General features: G+C 34.5%; 1 protein-coding gene across 2 annotated transcripts in view; it reads right to left on the bottom strand.

Moving 5' to 3' along the window:
• Window positions 1-100: 100 nt before the first annotated feature.
• Window positions 101-16,494, bottom strand: part of LOC107753313 (prolyl 4-hydroxylase subunit alpha-1-like) — a 20,970-nt gene continuing 4,576 nt past the window's right edge. Inside the window, exons 2-15 of one of the 2 annotated variants that reach the window (XM_016569447.1) lie at window positions 14,822-14,913; window positions 14,502-14,598; window positions 13,301-13,452; window positions 12,267-12,404; window positions 11,928-12,179; window positions 11,078-11,271; window positions 9,732-9,908; window positions 5,117-5,187; window positions 4,038-4,137; window positions 3,890-3,943; window positions 3,721-3,786; window positions 3,557-3,625; window positions 3,172-3,268; window positions 101-598 (exon numbers count right to left, since the gene is read on the bottom strand). In XM_016569447.1, coding sequence (XP_016424933.1) covers window positions 528-598; window positions 3,172-3,268; window positions 3,557-3,625; window positions 3,721-3,786; window positions 3,890-3,943; window positions 4,038-4,137; window positions 5,117-5,187; window positions 9,732-9,908; window positions 11,078-11,271; window positions 11,928-12,179; window positions 12,267-12,404; window positions 13,301-13,452; window positions 14,502-14,598; window positions 14,822-14,906 — 1,623 coding nt within the window. In that variant the 5' untranslated portion in view covers window positions 14,907-14,913 and the 3' untranslated portion in view covers window positions 101-527. Of the gene's footprint in view, window positions 599-3,171; window positions 3,269-3,556; window positions 3,626-3,720; window positions 3,787-3,889; window positions 3,944-4,037; window positions 4,138-5,116; window positions 5,188-6,577; window positions 6,649-9,731; window positions 9,909-11,077; window positions 11,272-11,927; window positions 12,180-12,266; window positions 12,405-13,300; window positions 13,453-14,501; window positions 14,599-14,821; window positions 14,914-16,494 lie in introns of both variants that reach the window. The other variant, XM_016569446.1, reaches the window with a different exon arrangement.

The raw sequence follows: 16,494 nt of genomic DNA, 5'->3' as shown, positions 1-16,494 counted from the left end.
GAATGCCACGGGCACTCATATAAATATAAAATATGAATTCTAACAATTATTTATAGTTATATATAAGTTGTTATTATAAAAGACAAGGGCACAAGTGAAGCAAAAATATTCATTTTGGAAAAATCATTTTTATTAGACTATCTCCTATCATTCTGTGAATGCTGCGAACAAGCATTTTGTGTTCTTTCTGGCATTTGTCACTTTGGTCTGGCTGTCAGTCAGAATAAGTGTTTGAGATATGCTGATATGATGCCATTATACAATAGCTAATAGCTAAAGGCCTGTTTGTAAAGGAGTGTTGTCAGGAATAGCTCCATCCTTTGAAGCCCTGGTGTGCAATGACAAAAGGCACTAACAGCGGTAATGTAACTGTAGGCTGGCTCACACACACATACTCTTCAGTTAAAAATAAATGTGACAGGTCACATGTTGGCTGCTGCGGACATAGTGGACATGAACAGCAGTTCTGTTCATGTTTTCAGAGTCCAGGGGGAGGAGTGCGTGAAGAAGATGGTGGAGGTGTTTGATCAATCTGTCTCTTTCAGGCCGCATGGTCTCCTGAATTCCTGACCTCTTTCATGGATCCATTTATTTGACACTAACGGACAGGCAATGAGAGAAAGAACAAACGAAAAAGACATTAGACAGATTGTTCTATAATATTTCTGTAAGAAATTCATCTCAAGGTAAATAAATGGTGGCTATGCCTTCAGAAAAGTAACAGGGTTGAAAGTTTATAATGTTTAGGAAGCTTTAGAGTGTTGATATTTCAATACTATTACCTTATAAATGATTTTTTTTTATTTTTTTATTTTAACAAGGGATAATTATGATGGTAACAGGGTTGACACAACATGACTTCAAGACTTTTAAATGATAGATTATGCCAGCAGGAAATACTCATGAAAAAAATAGGTTTTATTTTGACTAACTATTTGCTTAAGTGCATAAATGAAGAGAAAAAGATATGTAATGCTGATGGTAACATAGTTGACATTTTAAGATAAAGCTTAAGATGAAGACTTATTTGTCTTCACTTCCTGAAAAGATAGTGAAGTCATAGAGGGTTTTTTTTTTTGTGATGGGATAAAACATTATTTTGTTATGATGGTAACAGGGTTGACATACAGTATAACACTACTACAAGATTTTTAAATGATGGATTATGTAGACTTAAATGTGCTAATACAGCAGGAAATACACATGAAGAAAGTAAAAGGTTGATAGTTTAATCTGACTTTTTTTTTAAGTGTATGAATTATTAGAAAAAAGAAATGTAATGATGGCAACTGTTGATTATTTAAGATGTGATGTGATTTAAGAAATGATAAGATGTAATGTTATTTAAGAAATGATGATAAAGTTAGTAAGAGTTTTTTTTTTTAATTTATGAAATAATTATTTTAATGAGCGATAATTATGATGGTAACAGGGTTGACACATAACAGGTTTTCAAGACTTTTAAATGAAAGATTATCAGCTAAAATGTGCTTGTTTGTTAACAGCAGGAAATACTTATGAAGAAATAAAAGTAAAAGGGTTGATAGTTTAATCTGACATCACTAACTATTTGCTCAAGTGCATGAATTATAAAAAAAAAAAAGAAATTTAATGCATAGTTGACTAGGGCTGTGCGATATGACGATATATATCGGATGGACGAAATAAAAAGTCTATTGTTTCATATTATAGGGACTACATCTGTAGTATGGACACGCGTTTTTAAGCACTGCAGTTTTAAAACAACTGATTTTAAGCCGTTGAAACAAACAACAGAGCTATATGCGTGCGCCGTCTCTGTTTCTGTGTGAGAGAAGTGTGCATTTTTTGCCGCTTTATTGGCTTTGAACGATTACATAAACACACTTATATGCGTCAGAATCCCCGTTTTTGCAAGTATCCTCATAAACACAGTAATTTAGGTCTTATGAGAGAGTAAACAGCTGAAAAAGAAAACGCATATGTAACAGTATATTGGATCCGGACTTCGGTCTTAAAGGGGAAGCTGTCCAATATTCGTCCTGTCTGCCATTCATATTAATCAAACAACAGTGAGAGAAAATCTCTTACTGCTCTTGACTAAATCACTTTTGTAACTTTAATAAGAAGAAATTAAAAAACAATAATGATATATTTATATATATGTATAGAATCTATACTTAATACACGTGTTAATTATATCTATCTATCTATCTATAGATAGATATAATTAACACAGAGAAGACTAATTAATTTACACAATGTATGTAGCGTTTCTTATTTATTGTAGTTTTTTGTCCTATTGCTTGCAATTCGTTTCTTATCCTTATTTCATCACTGTTTATTTATCTTCAGTGAGCTTGAGGTTTTTTTTTGGCCTCTTTTTAGGCTTGTATTAGTTCGATATTGACATTGGTGACAAGGATTATGAAAATTCTATGGTATCAAAGTTTTTATATATCATAAAAACCTTTTTAAAAGAAAAAAAAGAACTATACCGTGATATACATCGTTATCGTGATATAAATTTAGTCATATCGTGATATAAGATTTTGGTCACCCCTATAGTTGACTATTTTAGATGACAAATCTAACACAATATAGTAACAAAAAACTTTAATTTAAATTATGGATTATGCCATCTAAAATGTGGTTATATGCAAGGAAATGTTTAGGAAATGCCCATTATTGCAATAATAAATAGTAAAAACTGGTGTGATTTAATTGTTGTTAAAATCAGTATATACACATTAGGAGGAACACATACAAATAATTTTTTTATATAGAAATACCTAAATTAATAAAATAAGTATGATACATTCAGAGCATGAAGAAAATCTCCCGTTAAAGGCACAATATGTAAGATTTTTTTATTAAAATATCCAAAACCTACTAGAACAGTGTTATATATTTTGCTGACTTGTGTACTTACATTATCCCAAATGTTTTGAAGAATGTTTAAATCCAGAGAAATAAGCAATTTTAACTAGTGACACGGACCGTGTCCATACTGTCATTGTGTCGCCTGCCAATGACGATCGGCTGTGGGGATGAAGACCACAACTCCCATGATTCCACACTCAGTCACGGTGCCATCAAACTACGCCTTTGTCTCTTTGTTTATTTTAAATACGCGCTCTCCAGCGGCGAAAATGTACATATTGTGCCTTTAATACACTTTGAGACACTCACCCCACTTGTTGCCCAGCAGTACTGGACAAGCTGCGTGTCTCGTGCTGTAATCTCCCTCTCCACTGGAAAACAGATTATACCAGAATACTGCTGTACCCTGAACACAGACACCAAAGAATGAAGTGACAATTATTAATTAAAAAGTCAGCTGTGTCATTCAGTTTACACTTGATTATTATTCTTTCTACAGTAAGTACTAATTTTAAAAGTATGCGAAAGTGTACTTCATCACAAGGGCTTGTAAAATATTAATAATTTTGGCATCAGATTTCTAGCAAAAATAATTATATTGTGGTATATATGGTTTCTGTAAATAAAATGACTCATAGAATGATATAACATTTTTATAAAACCTTATTCCATCAAACATATAAACAAACAGCACCTTCATTGGCTTTACTACAGCTCCAACTTCTGGAAAGACTGTGGCGCCCCCTGCTGTTACATCACTCATCTGCAACAAAGCCAATGTTTTACAGGAAATGTTATACCAAGTAATGATGAGAGTAGAAAAGCCAATCCTGATAGGACAGATCAAATCCTACTTACATAGAAGAGCCAGGTTGCTATTCGATTCCCTGTGCCCAGCTCTTTAAAGGCATCTGGTTCATCTTTCTGGTGGAAAAACGTTAAAATGATCCATGATGAATAACTTGCATGTGTGACCAAACTGCATTCTCAATTTAACAGGGTAACGATTAAAAAGCTTTGTATTTACCCGTCCAAAGTCAAAGTGGGGCTCATATTGTCCACCAACACCGTAATTCGCCACCTAAGAAGAAAGTATAAATTGTAAAAAAAATAAAAAATAAAAATTGAACCAAACTATTTTCAGTCTCATGCATTAAATGCCTCATGAACTTTACCTGTAGTTCTTCTGCTGTTTTGACATCGAGGCCTGTGATGTCTTCTATGCGCTGGTTTATGCGATCCACAACCGGATGCTCGTAGGCCGCCAACCATGCACTGAGAGAAGAGACAATAATAAAATAAACTTCATATTCAAACTGAGAACTATTTGAATCAGTATACCATTTTATAATCTTTCAAAACAGAACAAATCCAGCTGCAGAATTAGTGTTCAGCAATAAAGTAAAGCAATGTTTAGTTTTTGATTGAACTTTTAGTCCTGTTAGTAAGCAGCATTCAGGTAATAAAGACCTAGATTTAGATAGACTGAGCCCCGTGCAAAACTCTGCCACCGACAAGCAGGTCAAAATTGCCCATCCTTTAAATTAGGTTTATGAGATACTGTATATTCATGAACTTTTGAATCGGTCTGTGAGTTTACAAAGGCAGCGTTGACCTTAGTAGTAGTAACCTGACATGTAGAATTTTCTATAATGAGAGGCACCCATGCAAGTCCACAGTATCATTTCAGAGGTTATGCAAATATTGTGAGTTTTCTCCAATTTTACAACAGCACGTGAAAGCATCCTCATTTTTTAATATGAGCTCCTCACAAAGCAACAGAGGTGTTTGTTATGTGATTATAATAATGTAAAACATAGGCAAATTGAGTATTTTTTTAAGGACAGAATATCATGATTTTGTGCAACAACTTTACTAAAATGTTATCAAATAATTTATTTAAGGTTAAAATTTAACATTAAAACAATACAAACATTAAAAAATATAAAATATATTTAAAAATATATAAAATACATGCTCGATTAATATATGTATGTATTTATGTAAAGACATCTCCTGACCCCTGAAGTGTGATTTAATAGTTTCTAAGAAAATTTAACTCTCTCAGTAACTCATTTACTTACTCTTATGTTTTTCCAAACCTGTATGCAATTTATTTTTTTTGTCTGAAGAATACCAAACTGATATTTGAATATCTGTTTCATAGACCGAGGTCAAAAAAGAGGACTCTGAGTAAAGAAGGAAAGGGGAAGCAGACAGATGTGACCTCTGCCCTTTATCTTTGACCCCTTACCTCTTGGAGACTCTGTACTGGGCGGTGGTGAGTTTGCCAGTTTGAGGGTCATGCACGGTGGCGCGCCTGAGCTATAGAACCAGCACAGAGAAAAAGAGAAGAAATAGAAAGAGAGAGGTGAAAGGTGCTGTCACTATATGCTGTTGATACACAGCTTATACTGAACTACACCAGCTGTGGACTTGGACTGCATGGGTGGTGTATATGTAACCATAGACTGTATGTAACATGGCACGTTGCTTCTGCCTGGGTCGAACTGCTGCAGTTATAATCTATAGGACTATGGCGTTCACTGATTATGTACCCCTTGTGTGTAAAGAAGCAGTAGAAAAGCAACATTCCCAAGAATGCCAAAACAAACAGGGATATCTATTTATTATGCATGGTATAAATGGGTATATATGGGCTGGTGGCTAGCATGTACTGTGCAATACAGTAGAATTATGTCAAATTATAAATGTATTAATTAAAAAAATAAATTTTACATATATATATATATATGTGTGTGTGTGTGTGTGCACTGGTTTGGGTGGTCTATGAAAACACACATTTGTATAATGCATGGGTATGACATAAGTATTACAATATGAAGGTCGTTTATGAGGACACTACCTGTGTCCCCGTAATTCAAAAGGTTTAAAAAACATACTAAATGGTGTTTTTTTGAAAATCTAAAAATGCACAAAGTTTCCTGTGAGGGGTAGGTTTAGGTGTAGGGCGATAGAAAATACATTTTGTACAGTATAAAAACCATTACGCCTGTGGAGAGTCCCCGTAAACCACCAATACCAACATGTGTGTGTGTGTGTGTCTGTGTGTAAACTACCAGTCAAAAGTTTGGAATAATAAATAATAAAAGTTCTGCAAAAATACAGTAAAAACTGTAATATAAACAATATAAAAGAACTGTTTTCTGTTTTAATAATTTTTTTAAAAATAATTTAGTCTTGCGATGGCAAAGCTGAATTTCCTTCAGTCTTCAGTGACACATGAACCTTCAGAAATCATTCTTATATGCGGATTTGATGCTCAGAAACATTTATTATTATTATTATCAATGTTTAAAAACAGTTTTTGCTGCTTAATATTTTTATGGAAACCAAATCAGTATATTAGAAAGCTCATGTGACACTGTAGACTGGAATAATGGCTGCTGAAAATTCAGCTTTGCCATCAGAGGAATACATTTTAAAACGTATTCAAATAGAAAACAGTTCTTTTAATTTGCAATATTATTTTACAATATTACTGTTTTACTGTATTTGTAATCAAATGAATCCAGGTAAGCATAAGAGACGTCTTTCAAAAACATAAAAAAATATAGGATTATTCCAAATGTTTGACTTTGGTCATAATATGCATGTGATATAAATCCCCTTTGTCTGGGCTCTTGTTGCTTTTCCAGCATGCAGCAGAGGGAAATGGTGGGTTGGCAGTGCTACAGGCCAACAGGAGCCTTACCTTTTACTGATGCGATACTGGGCAGTCTCTAGAACACCAGTAACGGGGTTGGAGATGGTGGCTCGGCGCAGCTGTTGAGCCAACCGGCCAAGAGTACACAAGTTACACAGCAGCTGTAGTCGGACCAACACGCTCTTTCTGTTTTCCTTCATATCTAATGAACTTGAGCACCAGCCTTCTAACTCTATATGAGCCCTTGATTACACTCTGGACTAATAATTTTAAATGGGCCCTTAATAATGATAAGTCAGAGGATGTGATGCTCTGGGGAGTGTTCTAAGAGAAATTCACCAAATACAGGAGGTTTTATCTGCTTATTTTAACACAAAATGATCCTTAAACCGATAAACTAATACCAAAGAGGTGAAAATGTTTACACAAGTGCACATGTACCTTACAGACCAAATGAATTTCAAGATACATTAAGTAAATTGTGGTTTGTTCCTCAAAATTGTCACTACTAACATGGATGAAGCATCACTCAAAAACAAAAGCTTTTGCTTACCAGTGTCGCTGTAGAAATACTCTATTCAAAGACATATTTGTCATTGTTACTGAATGTGTCTGATAACAGGGGGGTCTTCATCTCATGTGAGTGGACATCATTTTAAATATATTTGTCAAAAGTATTATTAGAGATGAAAAAAAAAAGTGAAAAAAAAGTAAAAAAAGTGGAAAAATACTTGCACGCATTTCAATTATTTCATGCAGATGCATGCAGGGCAGGACTTAGGGTGCTTGAGGTGATGTGTGGGCCCTATAACTATACACTAAAAATGCCCTCAACTAGAACATCATTATGGAGTAACACAAAATACACAAAAAATTAAAATATGCATTGAGGTTCATATATAGTACAATTAATATGCAACATGTCTAACCTAGTCAAAGTTTAGATGTAATATTAAAGAGTCATTATAATACATTAAACATGATGTATTCTCTCAGTTGAGAGATCAAAACCCTGAAATTACACTGAGCAAAAAAAAAAAAAGACAGAGATGTATTAGTATTATAAAAATGTATTGTCATAGCCTTTATGTGTCCTCTTATGTCAGATTCTTAAATGTAATCAATAAATTCATTCTGAATAAAAAGACATGTTGGCTATTAACAATTAAATGAAATCACTATCAACAAAATCCATAGATAGATTCTGCATTATGTTAAGTTTAAATATAACATTTGAATGTAGAAATATTAAACAGGGGTTAAAGCAAAAAAAAATCCTGAGCCTGAACTTTTTTCCGGGGGCAGGGTGAGGGGAGGGGAGCATGTAATGACTGTGGCAACTTTAACATTTGAAAGGATACTATGGCAAAGTTATTGCTTTCCTTATTCAAACAGTTTTTCAAAAATCCCGGTAAATTTGTTCTGGCAATCATATCGTTCTTATGGAGATGACATGATTACTGCTGTTTACAAAGCTCTTTAATTAGTTTTTCTATGTAAATATGCACTAGATGGACATCTTTGGACTGCGCCTCGCAGCTTTTTTCAGCTTTTTCAGCATGTTGCGGTTCTCCATTCATCAGGGCTGCGGCTCTGCAATTGGATACTATTATGCGCGTCTCGTGTTTATAAGAGCAAAAAATTCTGATTGGCTAGTAATGTTAGTTTGGTAGAGAGTGAAAGCTGTGCTCCGCTCATACCATTGGTAGGCGAACTCATGGACTCGAAAGTGATATCGACAAGTTTTTTTTAAATGTAGGATTATTTTTTCCCGCAGCCAAACGCAGCACGATGGAGATCAGGCACGGTGCCGGAGAACTTTAAGCCCTGATTAAATGATTGCAAAAATTAAATAATAAGCTACTTTTTTAAATATGAAACTACAACTGCCAGTAGGTGGCAGCAAGTAACTGTCTTAATCAGTGAGTTGCTCGGTCACACAGCGGTTCTGCTGCTTGCTCTATTTTCTTTTTGACGGAGCAAAATTGAATTTTGTGTCTGAAAGTTACTCAGTAAATTGTTTATTTTACATTTGCGATCATGCAGATATTCGGAAAAACAGGACTCTTGTTTGTGTGATAGGCTAACTCCTATATCATAGGCATGTTATAAAAACAGAAGCTCATTAAATGGCTGTTTTTATTTTTTTAAATCATTTTGATGATATTTCTGCCCCACTATGTGTGATGGCAGTGAGACGGGAGAGAGTGCACAAAACTCTTCAGATCGCATTATTTAGTGGAACATTAATATAATATAGAATCATCCTCTGTAAAGAAATGAGGCATGAACATACGAGAATTTATCATTATGTTTCTAAATGCGCACTCTTTTGGGCTAAAGGCTTAATGCAGCTGCTTAAAGTAGCCATGTGAAGACAAATTAATCAGCGCAGGTTGTACTTTCACATATGTGACCCTGGAGCACAAAAACAGTCTTAAGTCGCTGGGGTATAGTTGTAGCAATAGCCAAAAATACATTGGATGGGTCAAAATTATAGATTTTTCTTTTATGCCAAAAATCATTAGGATATTAAGTAAAGATCATGTTCCATGAAGATATTTTTGTAAATTTCCTACTGTAAATATATTAAAACTTATTTGAATGGGTCAAAATGATTGATTTGATTGATTGAAAATTGATTGAAAAATCATGATATTAAGTAAAGATCATGTTCCATGAAGATATTTTTGTAAATTTCCTACTGTAAATATATTAAAACTTATTTTTTGATTAGTAATATGCATTGCTAAGAACTTCATTTGGACAAATTTAAAGGCGATTTTCTCAATATTTAGATTTATTTGCACCCTCAGATTCCAGATATTCAAATAGTTGTATCCTAAATATTGTCCTATCCTAGCAAACCATACATCAATGGAAAGCTTATTTATTCAGCTTTCAGATGATGTATAAATCTCAATTTCGAAAAATTTACCCTTATGAATGGTTTTGTGGTCCAGGGTCACATATATATTATATATTATTATGTAAAAAAAATGCAAGCTCATCTGAGTTTCTGTTCATCATATTTGATGTACTCTATGTATATGCCCTGATCAATGTTTATGTAAATAAATGCTTAAATTAAATCTGTTCATCTTATAAAGCTTGAAAAAAGAAAAAAATTATGAGAGAATATGTTCCTAAAATGAACGAAAACCCGAAGATTATCCACTGAAATTACTGGACTAACCATCACCCTTGGTTTGGCCAACTCCTTGACCTTCTCCATTTCTTTTTCTGTTATAATATCATGGTAACGGATGATACGTGGACGGTCCCATTCATCCTCTTGTTTCACCGGGCCGATCATGTAAATAGGATGTCTGTTATTGTCATAGTAACGGCAGAACAAACGGCTCTGTCTGCGAGGGGTCTGTAAGGGTGAGATTATATATATATTAGCTATTTAATTTATATCTTGTGCAAGACAAATAAATGGTTGGTATTTCATGTTCTTTCACAGCATTACTAGTTAGTTTCAATGTGATGAACCAGCTAGGCACTGTCATGAAAATACTGATTCACTGACTCCCTAAAGCTGTGTGTCATCCTCTCTAATTGAAGCATTTGAGTTTTTATGACTTTTGTGGGCAGTATGCATTGAGCTTTGGTGGACTGAATGGATATAAATAGAGCTTTGTGTTATGGCCGTATTACCACTGTGGGTGTGCATAAATAATTAAAAGTCCTGTCTTTAATAATTAATTACCTCATATACAGAAATCACTACTTTATAAATAAGTCAAGTTACATCAATGCAAAGTAAAAAACAGCAGAAACGGCTAAATTAGGTGGCTGTGGATATAGAGCTGCACTGATATATTAAAAATGACTCACATCAGAGCACAAATAAAAAATAACGACAGGCCTTCGAATTAAATAAATTGCTTTTTAGTTTTTCAGGTAGGTCTAACACACAGTAGGGCTATTAAGAGATTTAGTTTTTTTTTTTCAATTATCCAAATAATGTTTAGTCCTAGAAAGCTATTATTATCAGAACACGTGAGCATAACTTAGCGGTTAGCAGATCAATGAATGAGAGGGCGGCGTTACCAGAGTTGCTCATATACCACACCATGTTACAACACAGTAGGGCTATTGCAGACAGAAACAATACTGTACTACATCGATATATCCTGTCGGCTCAATATTTGAGTGGACTTTGCTGTTCCGATTCGCATGAACGGTATACGAGTGGAGCGACTGAGCGGAGCGCACACGCATAGAGCGGGATAATACGCAGAGCGTCACACCACGTGACAGTGATACCTGAGTGGTGAACTAATTTTCGGCAGCCGAAATTGCGGTGCATCTCTAATTATTGGCGACATCAGCAATGGATATTCTTTAATAGATGCTTTTTTGAACATTTTAGCAATTTAAAAATATTAAAAAATTATTTTTTTACACAGCACCCCTGCTCTCGACAGACGGCACCCCGGTTTGGAAACACTGAGCTAATGCATCAGCATTTCGTGCTTAATATGACATTCCAGTGAATATTTATATTAATGCAGTATTTAACAGTATTTTATTATTCACCATTCTGACTCCTTGTCCTCTACATAGCTGCTCATATTTCCTCTTTTCAGGGAAATATTCCCCTTTCCCAACCGTCCTTTCCTGTTCTTTCTTGCTCTCTTCCTTGGCACTCGGCTCCTTCTCATCCTTCTTCTGTTTGGCTAGCTGGTAGTCAAAATACTTTAGGTTCCCAAGTGCTCGCTGGTGCTCAGGATCTGTACAGCAGAGATAAATGTGTTAAACATTTTGCAATAGTTTGGAGAACTGCTGAATGTCTCAAATGTTAATTTGACATTCACAGGTCAATTTCACACGTCATGATACGATATTCTGGACTCCTTTCTTCAATGGCATGTGAAAATTGTATGTAAATTAGGGCTTCATGTGCACTGGAAAAAAAAACTGACATTGCAGTAATTAATTTTTCAGTGATATATATTGCAATATGAAAAAATACAGGAATGTTCACCAGATTATTTGAATAGATACATTTAGAATGAAACATTATAGAATTAGTGCGATGATTTTTTTGAGGAGTGTGTCAGTATAGAAAAATACAGAAACTTACATTTTGACTCTGAAGATTGTGTGTGTGTGTGTGTGTGTGTGTGTGTGTATGTGTGTGTTTGTGAAATCCTTTTAGGACTGCAAGATTGGGGAAAAAATGAGGGTGTTCATACTTGAGTTTACACAGCTTGCTGTCAAATAAAAATATGCACTGCCGGTGTGTAAATGCCACACTTGAAACCAGTAAAGCATATATTTATTTAATTAAATCACAGCCTACACGATTTGACAATCGCACTAAGACGCGATATGGAGTTCAGCTTTAGTGTAAATATTATATTATAGTTTTGTAGAGCAGACTAACCCACACTCAGCAGTCTCTTGGTTTGTTCCAGAGCTCTCTCCAGCTCCCCCTGCTGGTAGACTGAGTAGCTGAGGTAGTCCAGCACTGTAACAATGTCAACACTGGTTTCTTCTCCTTCATCCAGTTGCTTGAGTGCCTGGGCCATCCATAACTCTGTGTGGTAGTAGTCTGCTTCAGAGTAAGCTACTTTTCCCAGCTCAAAACAATCCTCTACCGTCAGGGTGCTTTTAAACGGCGAGCTTGTAGTAACACCTATAAGAAAACATGCAATGAGATGTCATAAAAATGCAGAAAAGGTATATCTAAAGTATGTTTGGACAGAGGCAAGGTCACACTCACCAGGCAGGTCTCCAGAGGAGATGGTCTGTGTGTCCAGTTGATAGGTGTCCTGCAGTCGGAGAAGAGCTTTGGCTGCACCGGTCTGGTCTTCATCATTAGGGAAATACTGACGCTGAATGGTCAGGTTTGAGATAAAGCCTAGAAGAAAATGTGGTTATCTTTTCATAAGAAAAAAAAACATTTACAGTTTACAATCACTGCAGTATGTTACATGGTTCGTGTTTACATTACAGTACAAAATTATTTCCCCCTTTTGTATTGATGGTAATGAAATTGAAAGACCAACATGTGTAGGTGACATCTCATCATTTTGACAGCATCTCATTTTGTAAAATTTGGAATATATTTTAATGTGGTATTATGGAAGAAATGTGGAAAATTCTGTATTGTTATGTGTTGAACTTGAATTTGAATTTAGCTTTTTTTTTAAGTGACCTAAGTACTGAGAAATATGAAAAATTTGTCATGATGTTTGTCTTGTATCATTTCAAACTTTTTGGACTTTTCCATACAACAAAAATGTACAGTAACTTGAATTGTCAAGCACCAAAAGATACCAAGCAATGACTTTAATGTTGGCTTGACAAAGCCTTGTCTGAAATTTTAAAGTAGTTTAAAAGCTTTGGAAAAAAAAAAGTTTGGAAAAGAAATGTCAAAGAAAGGCCAATGAAAACACAAAACAGGCCATATTAAACCACTTTCAGAGCACATTAAACCTCTGTAGACCACCTAGAAACCACATCAAGTACTTCAGAGTCCATTATCAGAACTACCGCCACAACACTCCACCCAGAAAATCCGAAATCAGAAAATGTTAGAACCTTAAGAAGAGTAAAGAATGTTGCAAGGCTTTGCTTGAATGTTTTTTACATGTTGCTTGGTGTTGTTAGCAAGTTGTAATATTTTCAGTATTTCTGAGTTTTCCAGTTGTGTCACCTAATATTGATATTTTAAAATAAATATTTCATAACAAGTTGTCAGCTGTAAATGCTGAATGAAAAGACGTTAATGAGTTGAATTACAGTGATACTAACCGTCAGACATGTCCTTGAGCACAAGGTCTTCCACTTCACCCCACTCTGTGTTTAGTCTCTTCATGAGTTTAAAGGCGTTGACAGGGTGACCCAAAAACCCCTCTGGGTCCTGCGTGGCTGTGGCTGTTAAAGCATCCAGCTTCTTAGCCCACCTGACAACACACACACACACACAGTGTCAGAGCGGCTTAGTTGTCATTTCAATCACATACAGCTTGTACAGAGTAAAACGAAATGTTGCTCCAGGATCATGATGCTGCATGAAACAATGCCATACTACAAGTAAAAAAAATATTGATAAAAAAATAAATAAAATGGCTCATTAATTGTCTGATGACAGTTTATCACTGGCTTGTGTTATGAGATAAGCAATCTGTGCTCTCTAAAATGTTCACACCTAGTATCCCCATTAGAACATAAACAGCAAAATTATGTACTTAAAAAGAAAAAGTACATTTATGCAGAAAAATAAATATAAAAAGTCATTTAAAAAAAAAAGGTTGTTAAACCATATCACATATTCAATGACAGCTCAGTGAAATGCACAGAACAGTTGACAGTTTAGCAGTCATTATACACAAATATTTGGCCTCTCAGTGACTCAGTGAGAATCAAGCTCAGAGAGCTATGTAACAGTTTATAATCTAAATCAAATTTTTTCTCTTTTACGTCATGTGTTGAAATAGGTGTAATGGTTTATATACTGTACAAACAGTATAATTTATCGCCCTACACCAATCCTACACCTAAACCTACCCCTCACAGAAAGCTCAAAAAAACTAATTCTGTATGATTTATAAGCTTGTTTCCCCATGGGGAATATATATATATATATGAACTTCTTTTAGTCAGCTATTTGCCAAGGAAACATTCTCATTTAGTTTAACTTGATGCACTAAAATAACCAAACCTGCTAAAACTAATATAAATGACAAAATAATAATAATAATAATAATTACTAAAATTTTGACTCAAGTTAAAACAAAAACAAAAAAATAAAAACGAATGCAAAATATGAATAAAAAATACAATAGTATCTCAATGATAATATAATGACATATTAATGATATTATTACACCCCTAGATATTACTATAGTCAAGTTTTATCAACATATAATTGGAATTGGAACGTAATCTTAAGCATTGAATTGGAACAAAATCAGTCATTGCCAATTCAAACAGGTATATACTTGCTACTCACTGTTTCACTTGCTCCAGTTTGCTCTCCTCTGCTCTGATGTAGTCTTTCAATGACGTCACCAGGTCTTTTTCTGTGAACAGCAAATCTGTCATGTGACCTGCCAACACAGAGCACAGGTTAAACCGAGCATCGGTGATTAGTGAATGACCGGCCTAGTTCTCCACAACACCTGTCAGCTGCATCTTCTAATGTTCTATTAATAGCATAACTTGCAGTGGTAAACATTCATGAACACAGGGGTTTAGAGGCTTATGCTGCCTGTTAGAATCTGTAGGAACATTTCAAAGATAAATGTATAAAAAGGTGAAAAGGCTGCATACCAATGGATGTGAAGAAGTCACCGTGAGCAGAGGAAGACTTTATCAGAGAGATGAGTAAAATACAGCACACACTCCTAACTCCCATCTTCACCCTTTTCAACACACGACATAAAAGAGAAAAAATTAGATTTAGATACTGTTACAGAGCTCTCTGAGCTTGATTCTGACTGATCAATAGTGTCACTGAGAGGCCAAATATTTTTGTATAATGACCGCTGAACTGTATATTTGAATGTTGCAGGGTTATCGTTAACTAAAACTATTAAAAATACATTATGTTCGCTGAAATGAATACTGAATAAAATACAATTATAAAATAAATAAATATATAAATCAGAAATGTTCTAGGCTTTTTTTAATTATACTGTGTCTATATCAAGTACATTGTGTTTATTGTTATATTGTTTGGTTTGTTTGCTCTGTTTAGTAAGTGTAAAGTTTTATACAGTTGTACAACAGCTTGTAACTATCCATAACATAGCTTCAAGTCTATCATCTGATATTTTTAATGTCTTGCAAAGCAAACATTAATGTTTGGTTTTCTGCATTCTACATTGTTGTTGAAAATTCTGATGATTTGTCACCAAGATAAAGTTATCCAGACGGTCAACACAGGTTTGGTTGAATTTGCATAACTTGAGTTGAGACAATATTGAAAGCATCAGTAAGAATGTGTTGAAAACAACAAACCAACCAGTAATGCTTAGAATATGCTATCTCTCTCCAGCAGAAGTGTGTTTGTGAATTTTTGGTTAAATAATAGACAAAACATTTCAGCTTGATGTGCTTCATTTTTTCTTCAATGTTTTTTTTTTCCAAACTATTTTGTTTGGAACTTATAAAGAACCTTCTTTAAAAGAATGCTTCGTGCAAAATATAATAATGCATGGCTAAAAATAAAAATGTTTTATTATTTTGTGCTGGAGCCAGTGAAAATGTTGGCAGGGCAAGTTAAAAAAAAACAATCCAGCAGAAATTATAGCAAACCTGATCATTTACAAATCAAATAACAAATTCCTATGGGAAAAGGCTTGGAAGTGGAAGTGGTTAATAGTTTATGCGAAAGATGGGCACATTACATCTAAATGGAGAATCAAAATCATTCATTACATCTGCATGAAAAGCCTGTAAAGTCAAATGTACAAACAGAAACAGTGTAAATCGGGAACTGACGAAGAAAATCTGAGTTCAACAAATCATTTTCACAAAAAAGGAAGTTTATAACCCATGTGTAAGTTGCTCAAGCATTCATTAAAGGGACAGTGCACCCAAAAATGAAAGTTTGTCATTTCAAACCTGTATTTCTTTCTTCTGTAGAAATAAGATATTGTGAAGAAAGTTAACATCCAACTAACATTGTGTGTGAGAGGAAACAACACTGAGACATTTCTCATAATATCTTTTTTAATGTTCCACAGAAGAAAATAGGTCATACAGGTTTTGAAAGACTTGAGGGTGAGTAAATGATAACAAAACTTAAAGGGGTCATATGATGCGATTTCAATTTTTCGTTTCTCTTTGGAGTGTTACAAGCTCTTGGTGCATAAAGAAGATCTGTAAAGTTGCAAAGACTAAAGTCTCAAAACCAAAGAGATATTCTTTATAAAAGTTAAGAGTCAGCCACGCCTACCTAAAACGGCTCGTTCTAACACGCCCCCACATGTCTACGTCAC

This window comes from Sinocyclocheilus rhinocerous, unplaced genomic scaffold, assembly GCF_001515625.1.
Source record: "Sinocyclocheilus rhinocerous isolate Xijiao unplaced genomic scaffold, SAMN03320098_v1.1 scaffold1763, whole genome shotgun sequence".
Classification (NCBI taxonomy): Eukaryota; Metazoa; Chordata; class Actinopteri; order Cypriniformes; family Cyprinidae; genus Sinocyclocheilus; species Sinocyclocheilus rhinocerous.
Note: the sequence above shows the minus strand (reverse complement) of the source record. Positions and strands in the feature narration are given on the sequence as shown.